The sequence below is a fragment of the Bufo bufo genome, chromosome 5 (assembly GCF_905171765.1).
Source record: "Bufo bufo chromosome 5, aBufBuf1.1, whole genome shotgun sequence".
In the NCBI taxonomy this organism is placed as follows: domain Eukaryota; kingdom Metazoa; phylum Chordata; class Amphibia; order Anura; family Bufonidae; genus Bufo; species Bufo bufo.
The window spans coordinates 508,364,227-508,382,875 of NC_053393.1; the positions used below are offsets into that span (position 1 = coordinate 508,364,227).

An 18,649-nucleotide genomic window follows, 5' to 3' on the forward strand; every position below is an offset into this window, starting at 1 on the left:
GAAAAGCGAATTTCATGAATATCGGTATTTCGCGTGCATTACGCGAATATTACATTGTCGATATTCGCAATCAAGAATGTAATCTCGAATTTGCGAATTCACGAATATATGACGAATATTCTACAAAATATTCCTGAAATATCGCGAATTCGAATATTGCCCCTGCCGCTCATCACCCACCGAACTAACTGACAGTCTAACTATTATATTTTTGTGTCAGGAGTGCAAAGATGGTGCATGGGAGTCAACACCCGGCATCCCTACCGATCAGCTGTTTGAAGAGGAGGCAGGGCTCCATGTGGACACTAATTCCTCTTCATTACATTGCATCTTGTCTCCCTTGCAGCGGCGGCACAGTGTAATTACAAGTACAATGAGGATATGTCATCAATATAAACAGGCTAAACAGCCCTTTGGGCAACACGATGGCTCGGTGATTAGCATTGGGGTCCTGGGTTCAAATCCAACCAAGAACAACATCTGCATTGAGTTTGTATGTTCAGATTAACTATTATATTTTTGTGTAAGGGGTGCAAATATGGTGCATTGCACCCACAAAGATTGCTATAGGTCCCCCCACAGAAATAACAGCCAGATTAATTATTATACTTCTGTGTCAGGGGTGCAAAGCTGGTGTATTGCACTCACAAAAAAATCACTATAGGTCACCCACAGAATGAAAAGCCAGGTGAGATTCCTAACACTCTTCCCTCACTTCAGCTGCCTGCTCCTGTCCCTGCACTACTCAGAGCTGATGGGCGGTGCTACGTGGTACACTATTGCTATATATTCGTTTTTTTAGAATAGTCGTCATTGAAGAATATTTAAAAAAAACTAATATATTGCAATAGTGCTATATATTAGTTTTTTAGAATATTTGTCATTTTCTTCCATCTGAAGTGAACAGTCATTGGCCCCCAAGCAATATTAAAAAAAACTAATATATAGCACTATATTCAATATAGTGCTATATATTGTTTTTTTAGAATATTCGTCATTTTTATTTCGATCTGAAGTGAACACTGTTCACTTCAGATGGAAAAAATGACTGTTAGAGTTTGCCCTGGAAAAGCAGCCCTGCCTGGTCAGTAGTGTGGCATCAGAGTGGGTGTTTAGTGCGGCGGGGGCCATAGTTACCCCAAGAAGAACTCGCCTGTCCACTCAAAATGTGGAGAGACTGACCTTTGGCAAGATTAATCAGGTGTTGATCAGCCAGGATTTCCACCCACCAATGCCTGATGCATCAGACTATATCATCCATGGTGCCACACCAACACTTTGACACTACTATTCTGATGCTGACACCCGCCTGATGCCACACATATGATGCCAAGTGCTCCTTTTTTCACCCACCATCTTCAGCTGATACTGGTATTGCCACCCACCTCAGCACTCTGTCACCGGGTCCATCTGTGGTCTCCTTATGCTGCTGCCACCTCCACACTATGTCACCTTGCCACTCTGTGGTCTCCTGATGCAGCTGCCACCTCCACACTATGTCACCTTGCCAATCTGTGGTCTCCTGATGCTGCTGCCACTCTGTGGTCTCCTGATGCTGCTTGCCACTCTGTGGTCTCCTGATGTTGCTTGCCACTCTGTGGACTCCTGATGCTGCTGCCACCTCCACACTATGTCACCTTGCCACTCTGTGGTTTCCTGATGCAGCTGCCACCTCCACACTATGTCACCTTGCCAATCTGTGGTCTCCTGATGCTGCTGCCACTCTGTGGTCTCCTGATGCTGCTTGCCACTCTGTGGTCTCCTGATGTTGCTTGCCACTCTGTGGTCTCCTGATGCTGCTGCCACCTCTACACTGTCACCTTGCCACTCTGTGGTCTCCTGATGCTGCTGCCACTCTGTGGTCTCCTGATGCTGCTTGCCACTCTGTGGTCTCCTGATGCAGCTGCCACCTCTACACTGTCATTGTGCCACCCTGTGGCCTCCTCCTGATGCTGCAGCTGCCACCACCTCCACACTCTGTCATTGTGCCACTCTATGGTCTTTTCCTGATGCTGCTGCGGCGATCTCCACACTGTCATTGTGCCACCTTGTAGTCTCCTCCTGATGCTTCTGCTGCCGCCACCTCCACACTCTGTAATTGTGCAGCTCTGTGGCCGCCTGATGCTGCTGCCACCTTTCCACTATGTCATAGGGCCACTCTGTGGTCTCCTCATGCTGTTCCCACCCTCCCCACTTCATGACTGGGCCACTATTTTGCCTTTCGGCTTGGCTGACATCATCATCTATTTGACCCTTCTGATCTGCACAACGGATCCTGTCTATGTGACAGCTGTAAGGTAGCCAAAAGCAGGAGTGGGTACAAAACATAGAAGACATGCAAATATTCCATTCACGTGTCATCTCTGTTTTGGATCCACTCCTGTTTTTTTTTGGCTTTAGCAATACTGGTGGATTACTGACCGAGTAAAGGTGGATTCTCCACAGACAGGATCCGTTTTTTTGGGGGTTATTGTTCTGACGGATCAGAGGAAGGGCAAAATAATCAGTGACTTCAACACACACTTACTGCTGATACCCTCTCCACTCTGTCGGTTCTGTAGACAAATATGTGGAATTTGACGGTGTAAAAGGAGTGCGCTTCTTCTTGACGCTAACATTGACCTGTAAGGCTGAGTTCACACTTGAGTTATTTGGTTAGTTTTGGCCCAGTAACTGCCCAAATAAGTGAAGTGTGCAGTGATTCTAAGAGCGACGCCTGTCATCTACATGTCATACTGACTCACAGTATTGTTTCACTACCACAGCAGGCTCCCTATAAGTGTTACTGCAAGGCACAGTGTTCTATACCTCTATAAAGGCTCTCTGCAGCCAGGAAATAGCTGTTTATAACGCGATTTACCACAAAGAAATTCGTATTGAACCAAATTTTTTTCGAACCGGCCAAATCAAATTTTTTTTAAATCCGCTCATCTCTAATTGTGAGCCCCATTGAGGACACTGTAATGCAAATGTCTGTAAAGCACTGTGGAATATAGTAGCACTATATAAGTGCGTATAAACATTTTATAATAATCCTTACTCTCAGTTTACAATTTACCAATTCTTTCTGAAAAGTTCAGACTCTCGAGGGGTAGTTTGTTCTCAGTAGTTATATCAGCACTTAGGAAAAAAAAAAAAAATGAGATAAGTGATTATAATACATTCCTCATTAGCTCTACTTTTATGTCGTCAGAAAGTGAACAAGTTAAGTGGATCAAAAACAGGAAGATAAGAATAATTTCTGCTTCTCTGTTTCCGAAGGAAGCTTAAATCTACAACTCAGCATTTCCATAGTTGACTTAAAGGTTTTCTTTTCTTTATGTTTTTTAACCAATTAACGATAAATAAAAAAAACTTCTAAATAATGGGAATTATTCCTGCTGATCATGTTCAAAGAGCCTGTGTATAAATTAACTCTCATTATCTGGTCATGAAAGCGCTGCTATTGACTGGTAATAAAACTGACTCTAGTTAGTAGCAATGAATAGAGCTGGCTGTTCAACTTCATTAATTTACCATAACTATACAATTGTCCTAACCTCAGTATCTTAGGAAAGGGATTTAGGGGTCATTATTTCAGAAGACTTAAAGGTAGGCAGACAATGTCATAGAGCAGCAGGAAATGCTAGCAGAATGCTTGGGTGTATAGGGAGAGGAATTACCAGTAGAAAGAGGGAGGTGCTCATGCCGCTCTACAGAGCACTAGTGAGACCTCATTTGGAGTATTGTGCTCAGTACTGGAGACCATATCTCCAGAAGGATATTGATACTTTGGAAAGAGTTCAGAGAAGAGCTACTAAACTAGTACATGGATTTCAGGATAAAACTTACTAGGAAAGATTAAAGGACCTTAACATGTATAGCTTGGAAGAAAGACGAGACAGAGGGGATATGATAAGAAACTTTTAAATACATAAAGGGAATCAACAATGTAAAAGAGGAGAGAATATTTAAAAGAAGAGAAACTGCTACAAGAGGACATAGTTTTAAATTAGAGGGGCAAAGGTTTAAAAGTATTATCAGGAAGTATTACTTTACTGAGAGAGTAGTGGATGCATGGAATGGCCTTCCTGCAGAAGTGGTAGCTGCAAATACAGTGAAGGAGTTTAAGAATGCATGGGATAGGCAAAAGGCCATCCTTCATATAAGATAGGGCCAGGGGCTATCCATAGTATTCAGTATATTGGGCAGACTAGATGGGCCAAATGGTTCTTATCTGCCGACACATTCTCCAATAATGTTATTCCTTTTCCATTAGGCTAGGTTAATTCTGGTAGTCTGTTTCCCGCAGAGGAACAGACTAGCGGAATTACTGGATCGGCATAGGCAGACACTTCTGGGCACCGCTGGATCCCTATTCACTATAATGGCATCCAGTGGGGATCTGACGGGTTACCGGCATAAATGGCAGCTTTCTGCCTGAAAAATATCGCTGCCTGACAGTGTCCGGCTTTGCCAGATATTGTACATTACGTAATTTCAGCAGTCTGCTTCTCTGCCAAATTAGACTGCCGGAACACCGAATAAAGATGTAAACCTAGCCTGGGTTGTACTATAACATTAAAGCTCAACCCAAATAGTGGGAAATTACAGTCTTCATAAACTTCTTAACAGATCTGGGCCTCATTTATAAAAATGTATCACATACCTGTCAAGCGTCCCACTTTTGGAGGGATAGTCCTTATTATTCACCCAAATGCCTATTTGCTCCTTACATGTACAATTTTTAAACCAATAAATACATTTGCACCAATACATTTAATATATTGCTCCAGAAAATGGCTACCTACATATTACCAAACTACAATTATCATTGTAGCACAACACATTCAGTATGCACAGTAGAAAGGCTGGCTTGCTGTCCAACAGAAGAATTTGAGGTTGTTGGATGGTGTCACAGGATTTTGTAGATTTCATTGCAGAATTTGCAGTGCAACATTAACTTTTTACTTGCCAGCAGCAGTATGCAACACAGAACTCTGTATGACCAGTCCCTTGCTCTCTAAAACCTCTAAATCAACCTAATTATGTCCCTACACTGTCCCTATATTCTCCCTATTACACGTAGATTGCTAGTTTGTGTCTGTGATTGCCTTTTGGCACACATAGCCAACACAAATGTTCTTAGATGTCATTTTCTTGACAGTTTTCACTGTAATTGGACAGGCAAGATTTCTTTGATTCTTATGAAGCAAATTTCCAAAACTTTCAATTCATTTGGCATTAGAATTTTTGTGAAATTCATAATAAATCCGATTTGTTCAGAATCAATTCATTCATCTCTAAAACAGATTTTAGGTTTAAAAATCAGAAGCTCAGAATTGTGAATTTTTGGTCCATCTATATTAATGACTATCACAGAATTACTGAATTCTCTTAAAACATAACTTTACTTTATCTTGACACCAATACCGGACCATAATGCAATTATCATAATGCAATTATCATAGTTGCCATCTTTACCTCATATTTGATCCCCTGATGAACCAGCCTTTAATGACTGGGGAAACGCGTCGGGACTAGGGACGAATATACCGTGGAGGATTATACCTTACTTACCTACAGGGCTAAACCAGGTGACAGTTGAGGGCTTAGCCACCGAGAAGTGGGGTCGCTCCTTTCGGGGTGGGTGCTCTGCTTGTAGGCAGGGGTAGTGTGAGGGTCAATTTAGGGTGAAGTTCCCCCCTCCACCCCTGCCCTGACCTTACTTCTCTATTATCTGGTGTGCCAATCAGCTGTCTTCAAAACTGCAAGTTATAATATTTTGCTTAATATATTTGGGATCATCATATCCAAGATAAAGTAAGACTCTTCCACATTATTATCTATTGGCACAAGCCGAATTGTTATTTATTTTTATGGGGCTATTTTCTAAATTAATGCTAATAAAAATTATGTTTTAAGAGAATTCAGTAATTCTGTGATAGTGATTGTTATCAAATTTTCGCAAACCCATCCAAATATTCCGGTGATATACCATCTATATTAATGAGCCTAGTCCATGGGGAAGTATACCATTTAGTTCTGTTACATTTAGATAAAAATGTCCTGAAACAATGGAGCTTTGATGGTTTTTAGAACTCTCATACTGCCAAATGTGAACCCAAACATCTTTGAGCTCCTTGCTTGACCACAATTGTCTATGACTGAAAACTTTCTTAATTTCATTTGACAATCTCAGGGCTTATTCATTTCATGTGTTATGTAGAGTTACATCCACTGTTGTAACTACTGCTGCTTCAGGGCCAGCGGTGTCAGGTTTCCCAGGCAGGTCCTACACATTATGTTCTAACTCCAATCAGCATCATACTGTTATGTGCTACCTTTTATATGTGGTCTGAGGTCTGTCATTAGGGGCTCTGGTTTGAGGTCTCTTGATTAAGCCCCAAAATTAGCAGACCCCCACACCAGAGCCATAATATTATCAGATCAAAGCCCAAATGCCCAATTTGGGATTTGGTTTAGGGTCTGGGGTTTGGTCATTTTAGAAGCTCGGAGTCTAAAGAATTTAGAGTCTTAGCTCTTAAGCTTTAACTTTCATATGTAGCTTGGAAAATGTTCATGTCCGATGAGGAGCATGGGGTGGGGTGAGAGGGGCATCAAACATTTGCAATCTGGCCCAGTCTTTTTAACTCTGGACAGTATGTTAGTGCTTTTTAATAATTTTTGAAGAGAACATAAGTCTAAGAATGTGAACATAAGATCATTTAAAATATTATAGTTCAACTAAAAATATATATTTTACATCAAATAAATTCTAACTTCCTGGAACCATGAAATCAGTATTGATAAATCAAAGGTGTTGTACGTACTTAGAAATACATGGCTGCCTTATTTCAAACACAGAGCCATACCTGTCCACATGTTGTCTGTGGTATTGCCTATCCCCTCAATGGGGCTAAACTGCAAAAGCAGGCACTACCCTTGGGCAGGTTGTGCTGTTTCTAGAAGACAGCAGCCATGTTTTACTAATCCTTTTCAAACCCTTTAAGATTTGGTATAGTAGATTTAGAAAAGATAACATACGCCCCCTTTCAATATTTTTGGGGCAATTCAAAATAAATAAGATTATAAATTAGCACAATGCAGCTCCTGGCATCTAATTATAGTAAAGGTGTCAAAAATCTCATTTCATTACACTTTTTTTCTAAAATTCTAAACATAACTGAGTTTAAATTTACTGTGATGAAGTGATTTGCTTCAAATGTCATTGCACAGAAAGTTATTAAATGATTAGCTCCATGCCAAGTGTTCATGACTGAATGTTGAGCAGCCTTGATTGTTCCCCTGAAGCTGTTGAGGATCTACGAATGTTGGCATGTCCTGTCCAATCCAGACCAAGGAGGATGAGCTATAAAGCAATCAACAGCCATTTGTGTAATTACATTGACTCACGGAAAGTACAGGAAATAAAGTTGTAGAGTATTGACTATAATCCACTGTGATTGCCAAATACTTCTGTTGCTTACCAGATTTTTATAGCGTACTACTCAGTGGGTGTCATTCTCAGTGGAAGTGTGAATCTACTGTATATGTGGGCTCACCATATTGTGTAGGCCTGAAGTACATTTAAAATAGTAGGAAGTATTGTAATTATTTTTTTAAGATGGTGTGTAGTGTTGAGCGAATCAAAGTCCACAAAGTCACAAAGGATAAATTTGATTCAGCGCAAAGCTTAATTTTCTTCGTGCTTCGTGGTAGAAAATCTATTTTACTTGAAATAGTGTAAAAAGATCATATTTACCTAATCCATTTGCTTGTGACGGACTGGGTGCCACCATCTTGCTTGAAAATCTTGTACGAAATCCCATGTACACCACACTGGCTAACATGATGAGGTTATCATTAGATTTCGGACCAGCTCTTCAAGCAAGATGGCGGTGGCCGGCCCGTCGCGAGCAAATGAAAGAGTTATGATTTAAAAAAAATAAAATTACCACTCTGTTATTGCTAGTGTTGAGCATGAATATTCGAATAGCGAATATTAATCGTGAATATTGCAACTTCGCTAATTCGCAAATATTTCCAATATAGTGCTATATATTTGTTTTTTTAGAATATTCATCATTTTTTAACATCTAAAAACATGATTCCTCCCTGCCTGCTTCTTTCTTGTGGGTCAATGAGTCATTGGCCCACAAGCAACTTAAGCAGGAAGGAATCATGTTTTCATAAGGGAAAAAAATGACGAATATTCTACAAAACGAATATATAGCAATATAGTGAATATATTCGTTATTTAGAATATTCACTTTTTTTTTTTTTTTACAATCTGTACAGTTGTTCGCATACTCCTCCCCGACAAGCGTCCCCGTCACCATGGGAATGCCTGTGGGTTAGAAAATACCATTGGATCTGAGTTTTCTCTGAGATCGTGAAAACTCAGATTCAATGGTATATTCTAACTCACAGGCATTCCCATGGTGACGGGGACGCTTGTCAGGGAGGAGTATGCCAACGTGGAATAACAGTACACATTGAAAAAAAAAGACGAATATTATAAATAGCTAATATATTCGCTAAATTGCTATAACTTTGTTTTTTAGAATATTCGTCATATTCTAAGACAAGAATATATAGCAATATAGCGAATATTCGTAAAATATACATATAGACTGCAATTTAGCTAATATAGTGCTATAGTATTTTTTTTTGTGTCCATTTTTTCCAAATCTGAAGTTCACAAGAGACAAAAAAATGAGACTATAAAAAAAAATATTATAGCACTATATTATCTAAATTACAGTCTATATGTGTATTTTACGAATATTTGCTATATTGCTATAACTTAGTTTTTTAGAATATTACGAATATTCTAAAAAACAAAGTTATAGCAATATAGCGAATATTCGTAAAATACACATATAGACTGCAATTTAGCTAATATAATGCTATAGTATTTTTTTTTACAGTGTCATTTTTTTCCAAATCGAAAAATTTACTATAAAAAAAATATTATAGCACTATATTAGCTAAATTACAGTCTATATGTTTATTTTACGAATATTCGCTATATTGCTATAACTTAGTTTTCGTCATATTCTAAAACAAGAATATGTAGCAATATAGCAAATATTCGTAAAATACACATATTAGCCAATAGCCATAGTCAACCAATAGGAAAGTTGTCTTATACAGTTAAAAAAAAAAAAAAGAAAAAATCGTAATATGCGAATAATTAAATCGCATATTATACGCGATTAATAGAATAATGACTAGAGTTGAGTGAACACCTAAATGTTCGGGTTCGGGGAGTTCGGCCGAACTTTAAAAAAAAGTTTGGGTTCGGGACCCGAACTTGATCCGAACTTGGACCCGAATCCGAACCCCATTAAAGTCAATGGGGACCCGAACTTCACTTTATTATTTTCCATTATAACATGGTTATAACGGAAAATAATAGTATTAGCTTTTTCAGATCTGAGTTTTCACGATCGTGAAAACTCAGATCCGACTGTATATTCTAACACAGAGGCGTTCCCATGGTGTTTGGGGCGCTTCAAGTTAGAATATACTAAGAACTGTGTACATAACTGCCCCCTGCTGCCTGGCAGCACCCGATCTCTTACAGGGGGCTGTGATCGGCACAATTAACCCCTCACTTGAAGCGTCCCCATCACTATGGGAACACCTCTGTGTTAGAATATACTGTCGGATCTGAGTTTTCACGATCTAACTCAAATCCGATGGTATATTCTAACATAGAGGCGTTCCCATGGTGATGGGGACGCTTCAAGTTAAAATATACCATCGGATTGGAGAAAACTCCGATCCGATGGTTCATTAATATTACCCAAACACCGAACCCGAACCCAAACTTTTACTGAAATGTTTGGGATCGGGTGCCGAACACCGTAAAGTTCAGTACGAACCCGAACTTTACAGTTCGGGTTCGCTCAACCCTAATAATGATGAATATTCTATTTCGACGAATATAAGATGAATATTCAATCGAATATTCGTGAAATATTGCAAAATCGAATATGTCACCTCCCGCTCGTCACTAGTTATTACTATCAGATGCCGCGATCAGCTTTGAATGCGGCTCAATCACAGCGCCTTGTCATTGCACCCACTACTTACAAAGTAATGTGTCACAAAGCATTTTTTTATTTTTTTATTAGGTGAAGCAGCCAAATTGAATTTTCCAATGTTGGGACCATCTCTAATGGTGGTCCCTCTTGCCTGCAGGATCCATGTAAAGGCTGCTCAAGGTGTGCCTAGTGTAAGATGATGAAGTGACCTCCTCGGATAGAGTTGAGACTGTTCTCTAGGTTAGGTTATACTGTTATCTAGTGATTTTGTTATGTTAAATTTGGCTAGGGTGTTATGTTTGGCGGCACTAGGCATATGGTACTTCTTGGGTACTAATTTGGTTGTGTCTGTTGATGCCGGGGAGGAACGGTCCCAGATGCCATACAAATATTGATTTAGATTTCTCTTTTGTTCATTAATTTTGCATTTTGATAATTGATAGGAATAAAGTTTATTAACACTTCTATTTTTGAAAGCATTCTTACATTGCAACATTTTTTCCACACCTGCTTAAAATGCTTGCACACTGTATATATTCCAAGTTGTGTTCATAAATTTACCCTAAAACCAGTGTAAATGCAATTATACATCTGTCCTACAAAATTTTCTGCATTCTCGTGAACTAAGCCTTACAAAATATATGGTCAAAAAACATGTCATAGCAATACAGAAATGAATCTGATTGTATTCATATGGTTCAGCTACATGACTGATACAAAAGAATGAAGTATGATATTTTTCACCACAGTTAATTTTTTTATAATTAGCCCAAGTAGAGATGACAACATCTAGGGAATTTGGGATAAGGTCACTGCTCAACTTGTATTCCATCTACGTCATTGTCAATTAGAGAATTTCATTTCTAGCCTAAGTTATTTGAGAACTTTTCTCTCACCTTCCTTTCTTATTCCCGATGGCTTCTTGGGTCTTAAATGAAGAAATCTATTTTCACTTCTAAAACCCAGACTAGTAATTACATGGTAATTATAATGGTCTAATTATAATTAGTAGCCTAGAAGAAAAGTTCTAGTCGCTTGTGTTTTCCATCATTAGCTTTTTTAGAATTAGCTATTCTTTCCCTTTCTAAGGCTTCGAGAAAACCCAAAGCCTAAAGACAAGGCACCATTTTTAGCCAGTAGAAAATGCATAGAAGGAGCTCTATAAAATGTCATCTAATGTGACTCTAAATATCAAGTCCACCTATATGAAGCACTAAAATAGCACAATAGGCTCAAATTTCAGTGCACTGGCAAGCTTTACCATCACTGATAACGGGTAGGACAGCATATGCAGTTCATGGAAATAGCTGGCCCTTCCATTGTGTGGACCACTGAATATTCCCTTGTTCATCTTTCTGAACACTTTAATCACTGTAACCAGTTAATTCAAATTAATTGAACTTTTCAGGCTGGGTTTACACAGGTATGGGAATTTTATGATAATTACATTCAAACTGTGGTGGGGAATTTTTCAAAATTTGTGTAAAGAAACATTGGCCATAGCAACCCACCATTTTCTACCTCCTTCTGGAAAATGGCAGAGCGATTGGTTCCAATAGGCTTCAGAAATGTTCCTCTGTGTATCTGTGGGTTGCACGTACAAGTTGTGTTTTTGGAAAAGACTACTTTTGCTGTTGTTACTAGTAATGAGCGGCACAGGCAATATTCAAATTAGTGATATTTCGCTTATATATTCGTCATATATTTGCGAATTTGAGAATTCGCGATTATTCTCTTGATTGCGAAAATCGGCAATGTAATATGTGTGTATTGCGCGTGCAATACAGGTGTGGGTCACTGTTGCTACATTTTTCAAGTTGCTAGAATTTTCCTGAGACTGGAGAAAATGGTTGGCACGGCAGAACATTACAATAGCTTTATATGCAGATAGAGTGCTCCAATTAATTCGCGATTGCACAAATCGGCAATTAATGATGCGCATATTTTTGCGCAATACGTGCATTACATTTTATAATTTTAGCAGGTCTAATACATTTTAGCAGGTCTGACTACATATTACTGATTGGTGCACTAAGTATTGTTGTGAACTTGTGACATCACAGCACTATGTCTGTAGCATGTATGTATGGACAGCAGAACCTATCAGCTACACTATATCCGGATATAACCTACACTGACTATCTCCCACTAACTATCTGTATTATATATATGAGCTAACTAACTAATGTAATGACACAGCAAAGCACAGAGCACAGCAATAGCACTGCTCTCTCTCTCAGAACATAAAACTACATAAAATGGCTGCTGGGGAGGTTCTTATATAGTAAGGGGGTAAGCAACTTTCCTATTGGTTGCTAGGGATATTAGCTCAGACAAAGACATTGCAGCCTTCTCATTGACCCACAAGCAAGAAGGGAGGTTACTGATGAAAAAACATCTAAAATATTCGTGAATTCTCGTATTGGCGATATTCGCAATTAAAATTTGTGATTCGAATATTCGCGCCCAAGACTAGTGGTTACAGGTCCATTTGATATGTTGAACTTTGGACATGTGAAGGTATCCTGCGGCTATGTTCACACACTGTGTATTCTTGCTAGGCTTATGGTACGGCCATACTGTCAGTTTTCCTGTTGCAGTTTTGGAAGCCAAAACCAGGAGTGAATAAAAAAAAAGAGAGAAGTTGTATCTGTCCTTTATATTTTCTCTCCTTTTATTATCGACTCTTGCTTTTGGCCAAGCTGACTGTGTGGCCGTACGCTTACAGGTGAATTATACACCTACATCTGAACAGACTCTGCCGTTCTTTCACCCTGAAATGCACGTGAAAGGGTGTTTTTTTTTGTCCCAATCTCATATTCTAGAAAAAAATCTTTACAAAATAGAAATTTTACATAGAGATTTTACAGTCCACAAAGTAGAGATTTTACAATCCACAACACATTCATTATTCACTTGGATTCCATGCAAAAAACTTGATAAATTAGCTCCATACTGGAGCTAATCTGTGCGCAAGTCTGAGGCAGAAATATAAGTTGACCACAATGGGTTTCCCTGAAATACCACCATGGATTTCCCTTTAGGCTAGTTTCAAGCAAGCATATTCATTCTAGGAAATAGGCTCCATGTGCAACATCCGCACATGCGGCTAGGGTCCTTTTAAGATGTGATAAAAGTAATTTTTCGTGACACCAGTTGCATTTTAGCAACAGGGAATGGAGTCCCCTTAAGTAGATGGTGTTGGTGATAGGTGGTACCCAGGTGTAGGAATGCCAGAGTGGTGTAAGGGTTGCCTATAGTGTTACTTTAAGTGCAGCTTTGCACTTGTCACGATGCTCCTACCTGGATATCTGGGAACCCCAGGCATTGCGGATGAATTAGAGCAAATAGGGTGAATAGGTGGTGGAGAGGATGATGAAAGAAATTGAGTCCAGACTTTGTATGAAGTTCAACTGCAGCTTTACTTTGCATAAACGTTTATTCAAATGGTTCACAGACTTTGTCTTGGTTTCCAGCAAGCTTTAGCATAAAATGGCAGGCAAACCCTCTCGGCTCTGCTATGCTGACAGGATTAAATAGGAACTTTTTCTTTTGCTTTCTGCTGCAACTTCTCTCTTTTTCTGACTCTCAGGGCAACTTCTTCCTGGCTAATGAGACTTCTGAAGGTGTTCTGGCTGGTGTGGGCAACACACGTCCAGGAGGGACGCAGCACTGCACACATGATTCCTTAGCAGGGGGTCAACTAGAATTTACTAACTGGAACTAACTGGTCCCCACCCTTCCTGCAGGACATGGGACTCTCCCACTCCTCAACAGAGGGGGGGGGGTTAGAATGGACTATGTGTGAGCGATAATTCCTGGCCTGAACGCTCCTCCTCTGAAGTTGTGATCTTGTAAATTCCAGTCTTGCCTCCGATAACGTGGTAACTACATAAATTCACAATTCACATCATCATAAATCATTGTAATATTTCAAGTTTACTTCACAGGAGCAGCATTCAGGCCGAGAAATACCACTCACATGCGGAGGGTGTTTCCTGGAATGGATACGCTCTCCTGAAACTAGCCTTAGTCAGTCCTGACCTTCTTACCATGGCTGTAGTATAATGTTCTATGACCTTCTACCCATTTACTACAACGAAGAAAAAAAAATGTTACAACATGTAAGAAACATGGCTGATAGATAACATTTCTAATCGTGTGATTTTTTTTTAATAATGCCCTTGATGCTTTAACATGTTATCCTCCATACAAATCTGCCTAATCCAACATGAGGTTTTAATAAATGAATAAACTTACTGGGAAGTATAGTAGAAGCGATCCAAACAAAACAGTCTCCAGTAGAATGAGTCCTGACGCTCGAATGCTCTATGAAAAAACAGAATTTAACAATCAGTTGTTGTGATAGATAGCCGGAAAGCAACCAAAATGAATACTTATTGATTATATTGACTGATTCTAAATTGTACCTATCACTTTTGATGGCAACAATATAACAGTATGTAGCACTACTCTTGCCGTCAAATTGAAAGCAACCAGATACTAGAACAACAACGGTGACTGATGGATTCATTCATTGATAGTATGAAGGATCTGTCACAGCATTTTTACTTAAAGGTGATATCTGGGTGATCATTGTTTTGTTTCCCTGGCCTTCCCCAGGCCCTGCAGCCTACTAATGTACTTGCACTACTTTTTTCTGTCTCACTCCGGAGATTGGGAGTAGTAACATGCCCTCGGACATCATGGCCAGGCCTCCCATGATCTTCTGCCAGATTCCCCACCCAAATGGTCGTGATGTCAGAACCATGTGATCTTGGAATAGGCTGGTCAATACTCTCAATCCACAAGCCTGGTAGGTGAAGCTGTGTGTAAGGAAATATTAGGAGGAGACAGCAAGCGGATGATGGGGAGTGTAGTGGGTGGAGTTTTTAGCCCAGGGATGGGTGTAGTAGGCGTTTGCATTTCTGTCTGCTCTTGCAGCACACAGAACTATTGGAAGTGTTGTGGCTTCCGCTCTTCTATGCCACCTGGAAGTTTGGGTTGTAAACAATGGAACCCAGCGGGAACATGGAGATGGAAGTGACAAGTACACTATGATGCTCTGTAGGTGAGTAAACAAGGGTTACACAATTAAATGACAATTTTTAGGATCCTTTACAAAATTAAAAGGGGTTCTGTACCTTTTCATTACTGATGGTCTATTCTTTGAATAGATCATAAGCATCTGATCGGTGGGAGTCCGACACCCGAAACAGCGGAAAGGCTGTGGCGCTCACAGGAGTGCCGGTGCCTTCTCAAAATAAGCCGATCAGGTGCTGATGATCTATCCAAAGGATAGGTCATCGGTGATAAAAAGTGTAGAACTCTCTTAACTTATTAATAGAAGCTGTGATGTGTGAACAAGCCTAAAGCTAGCCATACACTAGATTTTTTACCAATGAGGCAATATTTCCTACCATGAAAATAATCCTACATGAGTAAAATAATTTACATGGTGGTCAATAAGAAATAATCCTTTTTGTGACAACTATGCTCTTCATAAAGATATTTTTTAATCCTCGTCTGATCAGGGCCAATTTGTCCCACGTAATGTCAGCGTAAAATCATTTCAGCAATGCATTGTACATTATAATATCCTATTAGTGATCCCTCATTGGAGAGTCGGGGTTTAGAAAGAACAGAAGTAGAACGAGGCAGATTCTTGAGACAGAAGTAGAAATTGAGATTGATAACTCCGTAACAAGGCACCTTTCCATAAAATTACACAATGCATTCATTGCAACCCTAAAGGTCATTCTGTATGAAATGTAATGAAAATATGTATCGGCTCATGGAATTTAATGAAAGTATAGTTCAATCAGCAAGAAACATGCTGGTATATTTTTTATTACGCAGTGTGTGTACAGTACAGATACTATTCCAGATTCTTGTAAATTGCTATTCTTTTTATATAATATGTATTTTAGCTGCCCTTCCTCCACTGTATAAAGAAAGTACCGTACATGGCATCTGTTGTTTTGTTTTTGCCCTTTGTTTTGTGTAATGTAACACATCATGTTTAAAGGGGTACTCTCTGAGAATATGCCATAAATGTCTGATAGATGTAGGTCCTACTCTATTGAATGGGGTTTTGTTTGCCTGCTGCCGCGTATGTAGAGGTGGCTGCACATGTGGGCTCTCTCCATTCACTTCTATGGAAGTTCCGAAGATAGCCATGCCACTACGCTAAATTTTTCTTGAAACTCTCAAAGAAGTGAAAGGAGAGAGCTGTGCATGCACACCCACCTCTCCATACAGTGCGCCTGGCAAATGGTACCCTGTTCTTTTAGATATATGTGGGTCCCAGCCCCTATCAGACTTTTACAGCATATCCTGTGGATATGTCATAAATGTCTTTGTAATAGATGTCGGGCGGCACTGCGTAGGTTGTGGGTGCACGGTCCGCGGGCGTCGCCCCAGGTACTTAGTTGGAAGAAGGAACCGGCACTCCTATCTGCCCTATTGGAGATGTTTCACATTTATTACGCTGATCTGTAAGTAACCATTCTGGGTATCCCCTCTGCCTAAACCTGTTGGTCATTTCTTGAAGACGAACAGTACGGGTGGAAGGATCACTAACAATTCTATTGACCCTCTGTAGGAGATGTTTATTGTATATAACCATTTATCCGTGCTCGATTTATGTAACTATTTTGGTTTTCATGTTTTCTATGTGTCTCCGCAGTGTAACTGATTCATAGCGATCTTCGATGATACAGAAGGATCGCATTTATTTTCCTTTTCTTTCTCTCTGGATGTTAGTAAACATACCTTGGTTGTCTTGCCAACATGCGGTCAGAATCACATGACTTGAAGGCTTCTATCATGTGACTAGGGGCGGGCTATTTAAACATATGTTCATGTTCATTTCATTGCCACTCGCTGTTTGCTTGAGTTTGACAAAGGCACTTGCATGTGCCGAAACACACGTCACTTCTATCCAGGAGTGGCGAATAAAAAATTGATAACTATGTCATAAATGTCTGAGATGGGAATGTCACTTTAAATCAAATTCCTTTTTCAAGACGTTTTCCTACGTAGATACCCCAAAAAAGAATCCAATTAGCTATCAGAATTTACCTATGGGGCTCCCTTTTCTCATGACTTTAGGGTGGGCAACCTCCGGCACGCCAGCTTTTGGGAAACTACAATTCCCAGCATGCATACTTGCTCTGCCCTTCTCAGAACTATCATAGAAATAAATGGAGCGTGCTGGGAATTGTAGTTTCCCCAACCGCTGGAGTGCTGCATGTTACCCAACCCTGCTTTAGGGGGTTAGTATTCTTCTGGTTTTGAAGTTCCTGCACTTTGGTGTGAGTTGAATTCATTTTTTAGCTAAATTGGTGGCAATTTGGCAAAGTAACCACCACTGGAGAAAGTGGCCTGTGCTTCATTTGCATTCATTTGGCTGCATAGATACTAAGAGAAAGGACCAGATCAGCCATGAGAATTTGCCGAGAGGAGTCAGGGTCCCATATTTCTCATAACTAATTATGTTCTAAGTATATTCCTGACCACTGAGCTTTGGTGTAAGTGAAATAAAACAGGTTTTCTTAGGATTAATATCGTTGAGCGAAGCACTCGAAGCGGAATGTGGTCCGAAATTTTGGAAAACCTTCAATTCTAAATAAATCCGAATTACCTCACGCTTCGTAGTAACGAATCAGTTTAACTGAAATGGCGGCTGCACATGTTAGAAAGTGAAAGTAAGAAGCGAGATAACCCATAATTCCATGCAGCCATCCAATCTGCAGGTAGCCATCCCCTGTGATCATCTTGCGTGATCTCCACCTGAGCCTAGGGAGAGACGTGACAAGCGCTCATGCGCTAGGGACAGTTCCTGCAAACAGTTTTAAACAACAAGATTGGAGAGGCAGTGTGCAGGGGGACTGTAGGGACTGTGTATTGCCATGTGCATCACTGTGCAGTGCACCAACATTCATAGTTAAAAGCACACAGAGCTATGGGTACTGGGTATTGCGGATGTGCTAGCGGCCATCTAGCAACCCATGTCCTCAGCTCTATGCACAAAATCCCGGTGACAGGTTCCCTTTAATCCGTTCTGTAGGATACAGATTCTGCAATACATTTACTGTTCCTCAGTATTAAAGACAGGTGTAATATATCACCGTGTGCATTACTGTCAAGTGCACTGATATTCATAGTTAATTCATTTTGTTAGTTATACTGTTATTATACACTATGGCCAACAGATAGTTGCCTGGGTCCTCCAAAAGAATGGGCAGTGGCAAAAATTTTGCTGTAGCTGGCACAAGAAGAAGCAGAAGAAGTGGGGATGGTAGCAGCCCAGTCCAGAGCCGTCATTCAGCAGTCGTGCTTTGACCAACAAACCAGCTGTACTGGAATGGTTGGCTCGCTCTTCAACATCATCTCAACAGGTACACACAGCCAGGAATTGGTGGGTTCCTCTGACACCTTGCTTAGTTGGTATGGCCCAGGAACTGCCTCTCTGCCCTCACCTGTCGTTAACCTGCTTCTTGCTTTTGCTGCTCCTTCTGCTAGCCAAGTAATTATAGCCTCCGGCTCTGCTCTGCTTTTCAGTGAGGATGAGTTTTGTGAGGACAGTCAGCAGTTACAGGCCAGCACAGACT

At 40.1% G+C, this 18,649-nt stretch overlaps 1 protein-coding gene across 1 annotated transcript in view; it reads right to left on the minus strand.

The window, feature by feature from the left end:
• GPR158 (G protein-coupled receptor 158) overlaps nt 1–18,649 on the minus strand; it is a 409,668-nt gene that overhangs the window by 153,053 nt on the left and 237,966 nt on the right. Inside the window, exon 5 of the mRNA XM_040434051.1 lies at nt 14,295–14,363. Coding sequence (XP_040289985.1) covers nt 14,295–14,363 — 69 coding nt within the window. The remainder of the gene's footprint in view (nt 1–14,294; nt 14,364–18,649) is intronic.